The sequence below is a fragment of the Pterocles gutturalis genome, unplaced genomic scaffold (assembly GCF_000699245.1).
Source record: "Pterocles gutturalis isolate BGI_N339 unplaced genomic scaffold, ASM69924v1 scaffold27611, whole genome shotgun sequence".
NCBI lineage: Eukaryota > Metazoa > Chordata > Aves > Pterocliformes > Pteroclidae > Pterocles > Pterocles gutturalis.
Genome location: NW_010106272.1, coordinates 1 through 18294, shown reverse-complemented (window position 1 = coordinate 18294; position 18294 = coordinate 1). Strand labels below are relative to the sequence as shown.

The 18294-nt window shown below is 49.0% G+C and overlaps 1 protein-coding gene across 1 annotated transcript; it reads right to left on the bottom strand.

Moving 5' to 3' along the window:
* Positions 1–503: 503 nt before the first annotated feature.
* On the bottom strand, positions 504–18216 carry TP63 (tumor protein p63; the record flags this gene model as incomplete). The annotated part of the gene is made up of 7 exons (XM_010087742.1): positions 504–1227; positions 2488–2581; positions 3422–3566; positions 4527–4684; positions 15934–16070; positions 17007–17089; positions 18092–18216. Coding segments are annotated over 7 exons (1039 nt in total), but the record flags the coding sequence as incomplete, so codon positions are not given.
* Positions 18217–18294: the final 78 nt, after the last annotated feature.

The following is an 18294-nucleotide window of genomic DNA, read 5'->3' as shown; positions in this document are numbered from 1 at the left end:
CAACTGGAGGCTAGGCAGGCAAATCCTTATGCTAAGCTAACCAGGCTGCGTACGTGGCAAAACCTAATTCTCTACCTTAAATGTTAGCAGTAGTACAGAACGGCTAAAGATCTGGTGGGGGACAGAAGTCAAGAGCGACCGATGGCTGTTTGCATTTATATTCTGAAACAGGCAAACCAGGACAATGTAAATTCAAAATGAGAAGAGACAGCAGGTTTGGTTTTTTTTTCCCCAGAGAAGGCAACGGAAAAGGAAAAAGTGGGTTGCAGGTGGCCATAAGCGCTGGCCTGCCCAGCAAAGTGCACGTGCTGTCTCCGCTGGAGAGTATTACACATGAACAGAGCACTCCGCTCCGTGGGAAGAGGCTGGGTAAGTGCAACGTTCAGCAGACCGATTCCCTTTTTTATTTTTTTTTTTTGATGAACTGTCAGTTCAGTGTTTGGTAGCTTTAGGCTTTTTTGCATTTGGTTTTGGGGTTTGGTTTTTTTTTTTTTTTTTTTTTTGGCTTTTTAAAAAAATGGATTTTAACCTTCCTGCTTTTCCAAGCGGGATCACTGGATGAGAGAGACAAGTTTTGCAGATCAGGACACCCAACAAAGGTGTATGAGGATTCAAAAGTCAAGAAAAGAAGCCCTCTCCCCAAAGGAAAACACGACACAAGAACGACGCCTTCTCGAGAAGGTCAATGGCTTTCAAGGAAATACCACCCGCCTTCCCCCTTCGCTCAGCTCTTCCCCTCGCAAGAGCCGGGCTGGAGGTCGTGGTCCAGGAGCATGACCTAGACAGCATCAAGGGCATAACTAGCATGAGTGAACAAGAAGGCTCCCTCCGCCCTTCGTCCAGGGGTGCAGTACCAAGCAGAAGGAAGACAAACGAAGGGCTGAGCAGTCTGTGGCCGAGGCGGGGTGGAGCAGGGGGTGTTCACAGAGCTCACTCCCCTTCCTCCTTGATACGTTGCTGTTTGTTGCGCCGGGCATCCATGTCGAAGTTGAAGTCGTTCCACTCGTCGCGGGGAGGGAAGGAAATGGTCTGCCGGAGCGTGAAGCGGACCGCGTCGATGACCCGCTCCCCCCGGGTCTCGCTGGAGCCCACGCTGACGGTGGAAGCGCCGCTGGGGGTGCGCAGGAGGTGGGGAGGGGAGGAGAAGTCATGGAGCTGCCGGTGGTCCAGGATGCCCTTCCAGATGGCATGGCGGAACTGCTCCGGGATCTTGAGGCTCACCAGATCCTGCAAGGCAAGGCGGAGGGCTTAACGGAGCAATTCCTGGGCAAGCTGGGCTCCAAGAGTAGAAGCAGCCTCTGGGCCACCGGCAAATGTCTATTAACAGACAGAGCTGCTCAAATTCAGGTGGCCACAATGCACTGGAGAAGACAAACCACTAATCCTGAACGTGGGGGTTCACTTCTGAACAAGCACGTGTCGCCATGAGGCAACAAGGACTAGTGACACAAGGTCTGTTTTGAAGTTACACAGTCATACATAAGATATGGTGACCTAAAGCTAGATGGTTAACTGGACTGCAAGGTCTCCAAGACCACCTTGGGTAGACCTGCTGGTCATCTATGGTGGGGGATGCTGGGCGGCAGAAGTTCAATGGCTTTGAAAACTTCTGTGTTTATTTCAAAGCCTGCAAAAGGATTTTTGGAATCCAAGGCGGAGCTCCAGTATTTGAAGCTCTGGGTCTGACTCTGCCTTACTTGAACATAATCAAAATTTAAGAACAGACACATAACACCTTAGAAAACTTGGAATTTGGTGCAGTACCTGAGGGGAGCATTGCCTAGACTCTGGGAAATGCAATATCAGTTTCTGAAAAAATTAGCAACCAGCTTTGGTTAATTTGGGTCAGCTTTTCTAATGAGAGGAGGAGCAGCAGCAGAAGGAAGACAGCCCACGCTAGGAAGCAAAAAGCACCACAGCCTTGCAGAGTCCCAGGGCAAAAAAACCCAACCAGGACAGCCAGCTCTGAGCAGAGCAATGGCACAGGAGAGGAAGCAGCAACCCTGCAGCAAAAGCCATGCAAGAGATTAAAAAAAAAACAAACCCAAAAAACAAAACAGTTGGGCTGAGATGCCAGTGTCAAGGCAAGATCGTTAAGGTAAGGCTAGAAAAATAGAAGCAGGGAGGGAAAAATGCAGACCACGTCTGGACAGCCCGCTTGTCTGCAGGCGAGAGAGGTGTTTCAGAGCGGTGTAAACTGAAACCCAGCCTTGCAGAATGAACAGGCGTGCGGGCTGGGGCCGCTCCGGGGGCTCAAACGCACAGTGGTGGGGAAGGGGAGACACACTTTCTGTGCCAGGTAAGGCAGTTACGATGCTGGCCCCGAGTCCAGCCTCTCTTCACCTCACAAGGAGTCTTTCTCTGTGTGCAACAGCCTTAAATCAAACTCATCATATAAAAATAAAAATATACTGAGTCTGGATTTCTGACCCGTTCCTACAGCAGGGCCAAGAGTGCAAACAAAGGAAACGGTGAGGAGTTACTTACATCCATGGAGTAATGCTCAATCTGATAGATGGTGGTCAGCCCTTGGGTCGTGAAATAATCCACACAGGATGAGCAGCCCAACCTCGCTAAGAAGCTGCAGAGGAGGAAGGAAGGAAGGAGAGAGAAAAAAGGATCACCCTGGCTGCAACAGCCCAAACCACAGAAAAACCAAACACTCAGCCAACCTGCAGCAACAGGAAACAAAGCTTTCACCCTTGGCTTGACCTTCTCCAAGACATCCCAGGCCAGCAAGCCACATCAAACAAATGAGGGAGTCCTCCAGCTTGGCTCCTAGCAGACAACCCTCGTGGCAGCACCTCGCCTTAGTCAAGAGCCTGGATCTTGGGGCAGGAAGGCTCACGCGGACCCTCCTGCCAGGTCACTTCACCCAGAAGGTGGCTGAGCCCGGGGCAGCCTGCTGCACGGATAGAGGGCTGCAGCAAGGCGCTGGGGCTGGGGCTCGGACACGTCATGCACGCAAAGTACTTCAAATCGGCACATTGCTCCCTAAGCATAAAAGACTTCTCCTTTCTGGGCAGCATCTTTCAACCTGTTCGACCTCATGCAGGGCAGAGGGGCTTCTGACTCCAGCCATGGCTTGTTGATTGGCCAAAGGGGGGGAAAAAAAAAAAAAAAAGAAAAAAAGAAATGTTTGCAAGACTGCCTGACACCCTCAGCTCCACCAGTCCAACAGATGCTGCATCCTTCATCTTTCCTGCAGTCCTAATGTCCCTGTTTCTCTCAGGTGCTCAGAGGTGGGGGTTTGAGGCTCGGTGCCCAGAGGGTGCCAGTCCCAGGACCGCCAAGATTCACTGGGATCCAGTGCTCCAAGAGGATAGGGCGAGGGACCCAGCAGGACCCTTCAGGCTCCCAACACGAGACCTCCTCCCCCTGCGGATGGGACCCCTGCGCCGGGCAGCCTGCTCCCGCTCACCTGACGATGCTGCAGTCTGTGGGGTACGGAGGAGGGGGGGTGCAGTGGGATGTTGAAGGCATGGAGAGGGGAGGAGGCAGCGCCTGCGTGGGGCTGAGGCCATTCATGTCGCCGGTCATGGCCATGTGGGTGCCCATCATGGGAACTGGAGGAGAAAAGAAGGAGCAGCACATGGTTACCCAGGCGTCCCTGGACCCCCCGCTTCGCCCCCAGCACAGCACCGAAGGACAGCACCCACAGCCAAAGCAGCCTTCGATCCCCTGCAAAGGCCCGCGTGGAGTTTGCTCAGGAGGAATTTCAGGCAGGGCGGCAATAACTCCGCAAGGACCAGATGACAGACAATCCTTCAGGAGCTTTCTCCTCGCCGGAGCAACTGTCGGCAGCGCTGCCGCGTCACCTTCCCGTACAAACAGGCTCGGGAGAAACCTAAGCGAGGCACGGGTGTCTCGGCTTTCCGTGCCGCCGGAGAGGAACGGGACAGAGCCAGCAGAGTAACCCAATACAGAAGCCAAACAACTTTGTTTTCAGAGACACTGAGAGCACCCGAAGGAGACCAGCAACAGGTGTGGGCAAGAGCCCAGTGCTTTTGAAATTTAAGAAAAAAAAAAAAACAAAAACCAACAAACATCAGCAACAAAACCAACACAACTCAGCCTCCAGAACCATGTCTGTCATCCTGGATTTACGGGGCTGCTGGGCACTCTTCAGCAGCCAGGAGGAAGCAGGTCACAGAGCTGTGAGATGCAGATATTTCCTTTGAAACTAAAAAGTGCCTTACTTGAACTAAGGGGAAAAAAAAGTTTGACAACATTTGCATCTCCTCTGCTGGGAAAGGAAGAAGAAACAAGTCTTGAAAACAGATGACAGTGCAGCCAGACAGATCCGCAGCAAGAAGGAGCTCTGTTCACACCCGAGAGGCTCAGAGCGGGATGCTGAAGCCTTGCCCTGGGTCACAGCAGTGAGCAATATTTGGCTCTGCAGGTTCCCAGCGGATTACTCTGAGCTCCCCAGCTTACCACTAGCTACTTGGAGATGCCAAGTCCCCTTACCCAGACTAGTGGGGAGCATACGTGGAACAGGAGAAGGAGGAGTGAGGGTTTCTTACTGTTGGTTCCCATGCCATCAGGGATGGTGGTTGGGGTCAGGGCATTGCGCTGCTGGGGGTTGATGAGCTGGCTGACCGAGGGCAGCTTGTTCATGCTGTTCATTTTGCTGAGAGGTGGAGAGTTGGAGCCATAGGATGACTGCGACTGCATGGAGGTCCTGCAAACCAAGGAGATGTTAGGACAGGAATCACAGCAATCGGCTGTGAAGAGTGTGCATCCAAGGGGCTACATCTGTTTGTGGCAGTGGTGAGATCACTGACACCATGGGAGCATCGTAGATAAAGATCGCTGGAGACAGAATCAACAGGAAATAAGAAGTTTCCCAGATATTCTGGGCATTTAGAAAAAAAAAAAAAAAGGTGAAATACCAACAAAAGGAAGCGTCTCTTTCGGTTCAATATTTTAATTTAAGGAAAAGTTTCTGCATTAAGTTTTTCAGTTGAAAAGAACAGACACAAAGCCAGCTGCCAAAACCCAAAAAGAGTATTTTTAAGTTAAGCTCTCCTTGTGGTCAAAGACTTTTTTCATAAGAACAAGAACTGAGGAAGCCATCTCAAACTATTCTAACTACCCCTAAAACCTGACCGCAAAAACAATTTTAAAATCAGGTCGTAGTTATCACCTTGATTTCTCCAAAATTCCTAGTTCCTCATATAATCAGGTGTATGTATAACAGCCAGAGGATCTTTGCTCAAGACAGACTCCACACACCTTCGGGACAACCACTGAGGTGGTCCGAGCTGCCCGGGACACCGACAGACAGCTTTTGCTGGTGTTAAAGAGAACCTGGTATCCAAATCCCACAGGCAGCTTGCAAAGAGTATCACATTCCTACGACCACTTGACAACAGCATCAGCTTCCCCCTCAAGTCCAGACAGCCACAAACTCCATCCAGCACATCCCTGAACTTGGCCAGAGGGGCTTGCTGGCCAAGCCCCCCCCTGCCCAGCCCCGAGGGTCCCAGCTGTAATCCTGCCTCGTAAGTGATCCGGATGGCAAAGACCAGACCGCTTCTGAATGGCAGCCCAGCTCCCAGATTGAGTTACGGCTGCGGCATCCCATCTGGAGTGGGGTCTTATTTGGGATATGCAAAAAACAATCATTAAAGTGGGTTCGACAGCACAATTGGCACAGCACCACCATCCCCCAAGAGATCAGGTTTTTCTCTCTCTGACACCAGGGGTGTTTGTAACACTGGGGGAAGGTGCTGGGGAAGCAGGCATGCTTCCCAAACACAACATCCCCAACAGAGCAGAGGACACCCAGCTTGCCACGGAGCCCGGCACTCGTTCGGCCGTATCACGGTGACCCCACGGTGAATGTGCAAGGGCACATAACCATTGTATTTCCCATTGGGAAACCTGTTCATCTGGGTACAACTGGTTACACCAATTCCTGGGAACTGGATTTCCTTCTATGCAAAGAGAATAGTTATTACTTCAAATAAGCAAAGTGTAAAGGAAAGAAAAGGCTTATCCCCTAGATAATTTATTAAAACCTTCAGCACTCAAGGTCAAGTTTCATACAATTACATCGTCTCCAGCTTCCTGCACTTTCAAGACTTGCAGTGTTGGGTGGAGAAAACATCTATGCTAACAGGCTCAAGTATCTAAGGCCCCGAAGAAATGTTACCTAATTACACAATTACAGGAGGTACAGAAGGGTGTGAATCGTCCTTTGGCAGTGAAGATGCAGGACCAGATCCAGCAAACCTCATAGACTCAAGGAAGTGGAAAGCACAAGAAGCTTCACAAATGAATATTAACGATGGCAGCAACTCCCAAGGGGAAGTGAAACCCAGCCATGAAGTTCAGACCCAACTTTTCAGGGTGAAGGGCATGATTCAGATCTGAGGTTTCAATTCACCAATTATAGAAGTTGAGGCCAGCCGTGAAATTCAAGTCAGGTTGACACCACCCTTAACCTAAGAGGCTTCTGGATTTAGGACCAAAATCAATATTTCTACTTGACAGGTTCAGGCATCTATCCTAACTGAGCTTCAGCTGAAATCAACACTCATCTGAGTAGTCTCTTAGGGCAAAATCTCCACGATCCACAAGCGAGGAGATCACCATGTACACAGTGAAATTCCAAATCAAATCAACAAAGACTTCCCAAAAAAGATTTAGTTGCATTGTTTAAGCTCAGGATAGATTTTATTCAGAGAGTTCATGACTAGAAACTTTTTTTTTTTTAAAGGATGCCTGTTGCTGTGAAACAAGATTCTCCAAGGAGATCAGTAGTGGGTCTAACTCTGCCCTCTCCACCACCAGCAGTGTCTCAGCAAAGCTAGTTTAAAAAAAAAAGGCAAGCAAGCACAAGCCAACCCAAAGCACCCTACACTATACAAAACAACTGCATACTGTAACATCACTTAAGGACTCTATTCTTATCTCTTCCATACTCACAAGAATCAAGATTAAGACAATCAAGCTCAAGTGAATAAAACAGGAAACAAAAGCATTTTCCTTCATACCCATACTATTCCGTCATGTGAGCAGACGTGGGAAAGGTCTACAGAAAGCCATCCAGGCAAAGAAAAGTCCCAAAATAAACCAAGATGCAAAATTTTATTGAAAATTCATGTCACACATCAATATAGCAACAGCCTCAGAAACACAAGAAAATGTTTTTGGTATTAAACACACAGACTACATGGTGCTTGAGGATTCATTTAAAATATATTGCTTGTTTCTCATTTTTTTTTTAAACAGGTATTATAAGAATATCATGCACAGTGATTTTCATTAAAATTATACTTACTATGTCTCAAGAAAGATTAGGAGCATTAACATGTCTTTGATCTCAATGCCAATGAAATGCATTTTAATATCAAGGTATAAGGACTTCAATTAAGAGACTATTATACTTCTTGGAAACGTCTGATATGAAAGGCACTGAGTCACATTCTGCAACTGATTTTTCTCTCTTCAAGAGGCTAGATAATTATTTAGCCAATGACATCTATAGTTATGCAAGCTCATAGAGGTGCAATTGCCTCTCATGCTTCAAGGCACATATGATCACGTCAAGAGGTCAGGAAAGAACTTCCTCCTTCTCCCACATACGAGGCACAGTTCAGTTCACCGGTTACCTTGGATAATTCTGTCCTTTCCCAGCTCGCTGGATATCAGCCCTCCACCAGAGGCAGGAAACTGCCTGGTTAGACAGGAGACAAGTCCTAGAGTCCTCACTCACATTAGATGAGCACGCTGTCTCGTAAGCAGCCTCAATGCAAATGACATCAAAGGGTCATTAAGTGCAAGAATAGGGCAGCTCAAGATCAGTGTTTAAGAGTCCACCCAAGCCCCTGTACCAACAGTTTGCTGTCCCTGAAGACCTAGAGCTGGTCACCACAGAGACACCCCAGTGGAACAGAACTTGCCCAGTTCTGGCCCTGCCTTTCCTTACAGTAGCCACAGCAAGGATCACATCCCAAGTTCACACATGGTCAACGTGCCTATTGGCAATGTTTGTTCAAGTCAGGTTGCCCACTGGGCTGCGTAACACTGGGGTGTCACTGATGTAGGCCAGTAATGGCACCCAAGTGACAGGGATAATGCTCAGCTCCACTCAGCCGCTCCGAAAGCCCATGAGGTGGGACTCTGAAAAGCCCTTGCTCTCCACATCTCCATCAACTGCTACTCTAAAGCAAGCCAGAGTGCATCTTTTCAACCAAGCAAGTTGTTTACAGGCTTGGTAATTAACTGGGAGCGTGGAAAGGAAGAGCCCTGATGGTCACCAGGCAGTCAGCAACTACAGCCCAGGGACAAGGGTGGTGACAATGGCTCCCCTTAAATTTCAGGTATGGGAGCCTCCCAAGGCAGGCAGTGGATGTAATCTGCTCTCCAGGGAATGCAGCTATAATCCAGGGAGTGGATATACATCAACTAGTTGATATAGACTAAATAGTGGACCAATTAGTCCACTTGGTTATTCCTTGAAAGGAAAAGGCTTGCTTTTCTGAAGCCCCAGAGATGACAGAGAAGCAAAGACAGCTGGGAAAAGGTTCTCTTCTTTTATCTGCAGAGGACATACCACAAAGAAACCCCAATTGCTTCCAGGTTATTTGATTTAAAAAAAAAAAGCACCGTCTAATATAATCACCTTGTAGCTGGAGAGCAAATCAAGTCACCATTAAGACCAGTTTCACAACCATCATCCTCTTATAGGCAAGGAGGACAAATTAGAAAGCCCTTCCAGAGGACAGGGGGATCCAAATAATTTACATTCCTGTTTGCTAGGAAGTCCCAGGTGCTGTATTTCCCATCATGGTAGAAGACATTTCCTCGAGGTCAGATGATGAACTGGAGCATGAGCTGGAATCTCCCAGTGCAGGCTGTGGATGCCTCCTATCTCCTGGTGGGCTGCCTCCTCAAACCTGCTGGCGGCCAAGCCCCGGAGCAGAGCTCTAGACACAGATTAGTGTGTCCGTCGCAGGATTTCTGTATGACCATCCACGAGCAGACAAGATCAAGATCTAGGAACAAACCTTCACTGGAAGAACAGACTGACAGTGCCAAGCATAATCCTACATCTGGGCTGCATCTGCACTTCAGGTTTCCACCTCTCACAGGGAAAGGAATAATATTGCCTTTCTTGGAAAAAAAAAAAAAAAAGGCACAGAGCAAAAGTTACCTGCTTTGTGATCTTGAAGTATTTCTTGGAGTTTCAGTCAAAGTAAAGGGGTACTCTTGGCCAGCTATACAAGGAACAACGGTAGAGCTGCAACTATATGAAATAGTCATTGCTGGTGTTTAATTAGTCATTATTTATATTTAATCACAATTTTTAGGGCTCTTCTCCATCAGCCCTCCCCCACACTCCTATGGTGGAACAAGTCTTGCTAAGACAACGAAGGTGATATCCAGAGATGGGATATGGCTATCAAAGGAGTTGCTAGTACGAGTTATCACCTGCTCAGATCACAGCTCTGCTGCCTGGAAGCAGATGATGTGATGTTCAGAGATAAGAGTCTTCTCCCACTGCATCAGGTTTTTTTCCTTGGTGGGTGGCCAGGAGGCCTGCTCTGCATTTGGGAGGCACCTTCTCTTTAGACTGTGCCTAACCACAAGTGTGGCAGTGCTGGGTACGCACCCACCCCAAATAAATCCAGCATGGACTGTGCTGCAGGTCCAGAGGTCCCCATCAGTACTGATTCACCCACCCAGGGGCTGCTGATCCCCAGCATTTCCATCTGAGCTCTGCTCCCCAGCCACCGCTGACCTGGGTGGACACCAGCCCTCAGGGGACACCGTTCCTGGTGTACCTTCAGTAACTTCTTCACATTTCCATTTCCTGCAGCCGTGAGCATCAGAGGGTTCCTCAGGAGAGACGCCACTGCCTGAGAATGTGGGCGAAGGACACTTCTCTACCAACCTTAGGGGCTGTTCTTCACTTGAGGATGTTCGAGCACCTCTCGGTGGGGAGAGCCACAGCAGGCATCACGCCCATCCTCATCCAGCTCCTTCCTCATCACCAGCATCTGCACCTAGTGCCGCACTCCATGGTGTGTTACTTGCCTGATGATTGTTCATCCTTTGTGCTGGTCTGGGCTTAACAATTAGACGTGACTTTTCCAAAGGATTCCTTCAAATCCACCTTGTCAAGCCCCACACAAACAGCTTTCAGAGGCAGAGTTTGATACAAGCAGCATGAGGATTTCCAAGTCCTTGCTGAGAAATGGTCTCCTGCACAGGAATTGCTGAGCCAGAATGCACTTCACGGACACAATAAGCAAAAGCCACTGTTTGCAGAACAGATGGACAAGGTGGGCATGGCCTGAGGCCACTTGGCTGAGTCAACTGCAACGTATTCTGGTGCCACTTTCCTTTGAACTGTGAGGTTTTGTAGTGATGGGGTAAAACGTAGTAGCGTTGAGGAATACTCTAAAGCAACAATCTAATAACTGCTGAATGTCTGCAAGGAGAGGGGCAAGCTCTGGACCTTTACCCAGGCAGGGCAATGAGCAGTTTTGGACGCTCTACCTACTGTCAGCTGCAAAGGGACGGGGACACTGGACACACATGGACGTCATTACGCAGCAAGACTCCCACCTCACGTTCACTTGGTGCAGCTCAGCCCACTGCTTGGATCGAGCCCACAGAGTCAGGAGGGACCTTTCCAAGCTCAGCCAAGATGGATTAATGCCAGCAGTGCTGGTGCAAAGTCAAAGTCACCCAGTCTTCCCTACAATTTCAAGATCAGTCCCTTTACAATCAGAAATAAGGGGAAACGACTCATGATGCCAAATGAGTGGGCAATTCTACAGGAAAACACCCATGATTTCTTACCAGTGCCAATTCATATAATGATTACCTCCCTCTGTCCAGCAGTACAAATACTTCAGCTACTTGTGCTATGACTGCATGACCAGCATTAAGAGAGGGCAAATTGACCATCACAGACTGTTCAAACACACCCAACCCTCTTCCATCCCCCCCCAGCCCATGAACACATTTTTAATTTAAACAAGACAAAGAGGCATTTTAAAATTGAGACCTGCTCAGAGAGGAACCCCACCAAGTTTCACAAATACAGAAGTAACGGGAAAGAGCATCAACAGGTTACAAAAACAGGAAGAAAATGTTACACCAAGACAGACGACATCGTGGTTCCTGACCTCCCAACGCTACGGGCTACAGCTAAGAGGTCTGTAGAAGTCTCTGTTGTTTTTGCAAAGTTTGAGTCCCTTCAGGAGATTACTCTCACTATGTACTCTGTTGCTACCAGGCTGTGTATTTGCCCCACTGGTCCTAGTCCCACCAGCTGGGCAAAGCCACCCCACCAGCTCGGTTTATGGATATACTGATGGGTTTGGGGGGCTGGAATGTTTTAGGATGGCATCGGTCTGTTTGGGAGAGTCTCTCCTTGAGTCCGTGAGTTCAGTCCTGAAGCAGGCCGAAAGGAGACTGTAGAGAAGGAACCAGAGAAAAGAAAAAGATGAATGTACAGGACCCTTCACCAGCCACCGAGAGAGAAACAGTCACTTTCCACCTTCATGATCACAGTATGGGCTTTGAAGGAGAGGAAAAGGAGATGCCTGAGCACCTCCCGTGAGGGTATGTAACAGGGAGATGTAGAAAGCTGGAAAACCCCAGGCACAAGGGAGTGCTGGGCAAGGAAGAGGAAACAGCCAGGTGACAAGAAAATCCCATTTCTGCGTCCCAGTCTCACGGGTGCAAATGGTACCCTGATCCTGCTCCCAGTGACAAATGCAAGAGGAACAAAGCACTCAGCCAACGGGGAAAAGGGGAGAAGCAGCTTCCATTGAGCCCACTGCAAACTTCGGTTACTTAAAAACCAGAAGCTTGTGCTAAGGAAAGAGGATGGTGCCTCCTGGGAAAGGGCCACATTGGTAACTTGGCAACTACACCCCTTTTCAAAGCTGGGGGACCCTCTGCACTAAAGCCGAGGGGTCCCTGGGGCTGCCAGCAGAATGTACCGCACCCTTGGAGCCAGCAAAGCAAACGCAGCACGTCTTCACCTATCTAATCCCACGCTGCTTCTTCCTTATTTCATCTTGGGGATTCTCTAGTGAGAACACTATCCGAGTGCCTGGAGTTCACAAAGCATGCAAGCACAGCACTACAAACCCAAACCACACCATGCAAAAATCCACCACTAGCTTCCACACCAAAAATTATGAATACCTTCCCCACCAGCCCCTTCCCCACAACAGCAAGCACCGGGATCCTTGCAGCTCCCATCTCAGCTGGAGCACTCCAGGCACTGGATAGCTCAGCTCTGCCATCCCTTACTTGGGAGGTTAGTTCCTTCTCATTTGCATAACGAGCTGTGCTGCTCACTAGACTGAAAGGCAGCCAGTGGGCTGGTAACTGCAGCCCTGCTGATATGACAGAAATCTTTACTGGGATATAAGATCCCGCTCGGACATAAGAGCCCTCTTCTTGGTAGCCACTGGAAGACTTCATGAAAACCCTTCAATCGTTGGAGCTGGACTTGATGATCCTTATGGGTCCCTTGCAACTTGAGATATTCTACAATTCCATGCTATGGCCAAGGGAAATAAAGACTGTTCTGAAAACAGTGCTCAGCAGGGCGAGCAGCGTATGTTGCTGAATATGAAAAAGTCTTTTCCAGCGAAACCCTTAAAGACTGTGCAGGTACTGCCTGGGAATATTGACGGTATATGTATTTCACAGCAGAGTACCAAAGAAACCTTCCCTCCCCAACAAAGCACGGGCCACCTCCAGTATCTCTGGCAGCAGGGATCTTCTGGCAAATCCATATTTTAAACAAACAGTGGCAGACCATAAAAAGGAAGTTTTTTAAAATAAATGTATGTGCTGCTGTTCAAATATGGGCCCCAAGATTTGGCAGTGAAAAATAAGAATAGAAACTGCAGAAAAAAAAAACAAACTTGTCACCTATGATCATGAAGGTATTTGGCATAACAGTAAATAAGAGAAAACCATGCACCAAGGAGCAAACAGAGAGAGGAGATGAGACAGAGAAAGATTGTGGTCTGACACAACGTGGAGCATTGCAGTATTTTGGTCATCTTGGGGGACACAGCTTTGACCGTCACCAGATTTGTCCTTTTTATCCCAGAACTGTAGGACAGTTGCATCAGTTGCATCTGCTGGCCTGCCTGGTCTGTATGTGCACAGGAGCAATTATATAGTTTTAAAAATATAAATCTGTTATTATGGAAAAGAACTACCTTTCACTACTATCATCTCATCCTTGCTTTTCCTACTCTTCAAAAAAGATGAAGCTTTCCATGTTGCAGGAAGGAAAGGGAAACTTCTTCCCACACCCCTAGATAGCTTTTCTATGTGAACCATTGCTCAGAAAAATAAACTGAAAAATCAAGCAATTCCTCCATCAAGGCTTGACTGTGGAGCACATGGGGATGCAGCTCCATCTTGAGAATAAAGAGCCACAGGCAACTCACAACTCTACAGCTTCCTACACAAACTTGGTCACTGCATACACACTTTCCAAGCTCCTGGTTTCAACACACACTTTGAATGAAAGCAAGCTGAGACCACGTTTTGAAAGTACGTCCCTACTTATAAAGTGAAAGGCATTGGCATTTTCTTTTAAAGCCAGAACAGACTCACAGGGGAGTCAGCGTGCTGCTGAGTCTGGCCAGCCTGCAGCAGGACATCTCCCAGAAACCTGCTCGCGTGCAAGGCTGCTCTTACCCAAACCAGTTCCTACAAAGTGTCTTCTCTCCCCATCCTCACATTGACACCTGGAGCTCCATTACAATTCTTTTTTGGGGTGCAATTGCATCTAGGAGTCTTTTCAGCCTAAATGCCCCTTTGCCCTGAACACATTCCTTCAGAAATTAAATCACACTCTGGACTATCGAGGGGAAAGCACCAAAACCCAACTGCACCCAAGAAGCTATTGCTCCAACATGCATTTCAGCCCAGAGGACCCCTTGATGGCAGGCTGTCAGCAGAGACTACTGCAGCAGCTCCGGACAAACACTGGAAGTTATTTTTCTCCCCATTCCTGGCATCCTTAGAAGCTCTTAATCTTTCTCCACAGTATCTGAGCACACTCAGCAGCTGAGAAAAATGAGTATCTAACTGGACAAGTGCCAGAAGACATGCCAAAAGAAGTTTCATTAAATTAAATGGCTGGACTAATACACGCTAGTCTTCAAGGTACCACAAATACCAACCTCAGTTGCCAGGAACCCATCCTATTGATACAGGAAGAATGAAAACAGTAATTATGGCAAAGCAACTGCCAGCACACCAAGTGAAAGCTGTCATCTGCTGCTGTCCATTTCTGCTTACAAAACCATCTCTCAGCTGAAACGGCTGGAGCTGAGGTGGAGCTTTGAAGATGCAGCTGAGCACACGAAGGCTGCAATGCCTAGGAGCCAGTAAGTACAGGCTACAGTACACACACAGTGCAGGTGACTGATAAAAAATAAATAATTATGAGAACTTTAAGTGCCCCAAAAAAAGAGTCCAGAGCCCCTGGATGCTCGAGCCGTTCTGGCACAAGGCTTTTTTCACACCTCCACAAGACTCCAGCTGACACTAAAAACATACAAGTCGCAATGCTGAACACATGCATGATCTGGCAGAAAGCCCTGGTATTGCAGAAGTCCTGAGACAAGGCCAAGGCACCGAAATAAATCCCTACAGGCTCAAGTGGGACTTATGTGGTGCCTTGGCCCCATGCTAACCTCCGCGGAGGAATGAGTTGTACCCGCAGCCTCCCGACGTGCCAGTTTACCAGCAGGAACGCGTGAGATCCCAAGCACTACCGCTGGCGGCTACCTACAGCCCGGGTGGCTGTTTTCTGTCACCCGAGACAGCAGGTGAAGCCGTGCCCATCAATGACACCGCTTACGGTCTGTCTGGGGAGTCTTTCTCTGTAATTGCAAAGCTTTGGGAACAGAGGGGAAAATGGAAACCAGACACTTCCTTGGCCCTTCTTCTCCCCATCCTCCTGCCACTTCCACCACTCAATCCTGGCACAGCCCTGCCAGCCGAGGTCAGACAGGGACTGTGCCTGCCCAGATAGAAATATTCTCGTATGCAACGTGGAGATGCTTGTCAGCGACAAAGGACAGTTTTTAAAAATGCTTTAAAAGCGCCCACTTAGAATCTTCCTTTGAAGCACCTACCGGTCACAAAGCAATTCTCACACATTTCATCCTTCCTCCTGATTTTCACCCTCCCTTTTTATAGCAGAGGAGCCTACAGTATTTACATCCCACTGGGACACCAGCCCCCCAACAGCCCCAGAGATGCTCAGCAGCGGGGTCCAAGCGCTCCGCTGAGCTGGTGCTCGCAGTCCCAGCTTTGCACGCTCTTGACAAGATGTTCAGATGGACACCCCGGGAAAGGCGTAGAGATGGCTCCACATTCACTGCCGCTCCCACGGAGCGGACGAGAGACAAGCACACCCACCCTGCGCTCCCCAGCTCGGGCACGCACACGCAGCGTGCTTCTGTCCGCGGTCTCGCTGTGCCGTGGGCTCCAGCTGGAAGGCAGAACTGAGGCACGGAGCCTGTCCTCCTTCACCCTCTGAGCCAAAAGGTGAATTGTCTGGGATGAGACTAGAGAGGGACCTTGCCAGCAGTCAGGACTTGCCCCTGGGGAAGGAGGGCTGCTTTGTCCCATTGCACAGGCTGTGATATCTGCATCTCTGAGTCTCTCAAGCTCTGTACAGAAGCTTGGCTTTGGCCAAACTCCTGGCATCGATTTCTACCTGCTCTGACCAGGAGGTTAACAAGCAGCTATGCTGTCGGGAAGGATTTTGCCAACGCAGCGCTGTCAGTGCTTGGCCCTCGGTTGAGCACCAAGTCCCTACAACCAACTGTGCAGAAACCTTCTGTGTCTCTCTCCTCTCTCCCCCTTCCCCCCCGTCCTCCCTGCACAGCTCACCGCAAGCACACCCCTACTCACTGCTTCTGGAGCAAGTGCTGGTGCTGCTGCTGCTGCTGCTGCCGGTAGGTCTCAATCGTGTGCTGGGGAAGGTACTGCATCAGTTCCAGGGACTCTTTGATCTTTAGTAGCATTTCATACGTCTCCCGTCCTCTCACCTGGATGATGGGAAAGAGAAAAAAGGGAAAAGAAAAGCCTTAGAGGACTGCATCTATAGTGACAGCCACCTTCGTGAGTTCTACATCAAGTCATGCAAACAACCAGAGCAGGATGCAAATACTCTGTTTATGCTCTATGCATACACAATAAAACCGCTAAGCCTCGTGCTGGAGGAACAGCAGATAATGTTGAAGAGTGATAACCTGACACTGCAGGCTAATGAACAGCTCGGGGTTGTCATCTGGCTCGATGTAAATCTATGCCAACCCAAAGCAATGTTCTGATCCAATCTGTTAGGCAGAAAATGTCTTTACCTACCTCAGAGGGAAGCAGATCTAATGCTTCATCTTACATGCCTTGAGGAAAGAGTACTTGAATTTGGCTGTTGGGTTTGGATCTCCCTTCTCCTCTGAGGACACGGTGGTTTGTGATTTATCCAACTAAACGTGGCTCAGGGAAGCAGCTAAATGGCTAATTACAGATTCTTTACCTTTCTGATCCTACACTTAACACAGTGTATTTCACTTCTATCACTCCATAACGATGGTAATACACATAAAAGCCACAGGAACATCCACCTTTGTCAGTAAGACAACACTCATTATCTCTAGAGAAAGCTTAAGTGTCACAGACCCAAAAATGCCAGAGAATCAAACCCAGTTAGGTCTCCAAGCCAATGCTTCCACCAGGACAGAGAGATCCTTGGGATATTCTCATATGCCTTGCACAAGCCACTCTCAGTCAGCAGCTGATGGGATTTTTCATAATTTTTGTTTGGAATATGTATTTAGAAGATGTAGCTATAGAGATTAAAAAAAAAAAAATCCACATCCCATCCTCAGTTCTCTCTGAGGTCTAGGTGAGCAGCTGACCTGCCTCAAGTCACCAAGGAAGATACTAAACACAGGGCACAGGCAAAGAGAGAGAGAACTCACTGGCAAGTATAAGAGCTCATCATCTGGGGAACGTCTTTTTTTGATAGATGTCATCTGTATGCCATGAGTTCCTTGCCGAAAAGCTGGAAGAGAAACCCCAAAAGCATCCCATTAAAAAAAAAAAAAAAAAAAAGAAAAAAAAAGGAAAAAGAGAAAGAAAAAAAAAGGAGATACAAAAGAGACAAATTGCATGGCCGCCTCAAATGTGCAGTGCTGTGACACGGTCTCTGCCTGAGCCACCCCAGAACTGCGCTTCCAGGTTCTGGCTCCACAAGGCAGACGGGACTTTGGAGGTGTTGGGTGGCCACACCGCTTGGGGAAACACATCAGCCAAGGAGCACCGGATGGATGGCACAAGCCCAGCAAGCTGTGCCTAGAACAAGCACTGGCTCTTTGCAGGAGAGACCGCAAGCTTTGGGGCTACAGTGCTGATGAAGCTGCTGGTGATCAGTGACCCATGAAGGTGAGAACAGGCAGGGAGCACGCAGAATTCACCGTCCTCCTGTTAAAACCTTGCTGTTCAGTGTGCCAGAAATAAAAGCTGGGTTTCCACATCTCGCATGTCTGCTGAGTACATGGCAGTCCTCAGAGCACAGAGAGGCCACGAGCCAGAGCAGCTCTGACGCACAGCGGGGTTTACGCGCCGTCTTAACCTAGATCCCTGTGGCTGGAAGACACATGCCACAGCACGAGACGCTGGCTAGAAGGAGCAGGGAGTGACAGTACAGTCCCAAACAAGCAGTAAGGGTTCAAAAAGTGGTTACAGAGTCCCAGCCAAGTACCTTAAGGATGGCAAATAAACCCTCCCCCCCTGCCCCAGCCCCTGCTGGCAGGGCTCATCTAAGCCTGGCAGCACCGCAAGGGAGCCCACAAACCCAGACTGCCAAACGCTGTTTTGTGAACACCAGCACGTTTTTCAGCCTGTTTGACCCTGGGAAAACAGACATCTAATACCCTCCTGCCTCCAAGCCCATGCACAGCACCGCTCCGTCCCCACAGCAGAAGAGCTGGGGTCACACCTGCACCCGGTGACAGCCCGGTTTGCGATCTGCCCAGCTCGGCCAGCTACTTACGGCGCTTCGTACCATCACCATTCTTTGTGCTGTCGGAGACTTGCTGCTTGCGGATGCTGTCCTCGTCTGCTTTGCGGTCTCTGCCTGGGCAAGCACAAATGCGGGCTTCGAAACATCGGCGGCCCAAGACTTGCCCACTGGGAAGAGAGGGGAGAGGAAACATCAGCGGTGGGCCAGCAGCATCCCTCAGCTTCATACCAGACTACGCACACACA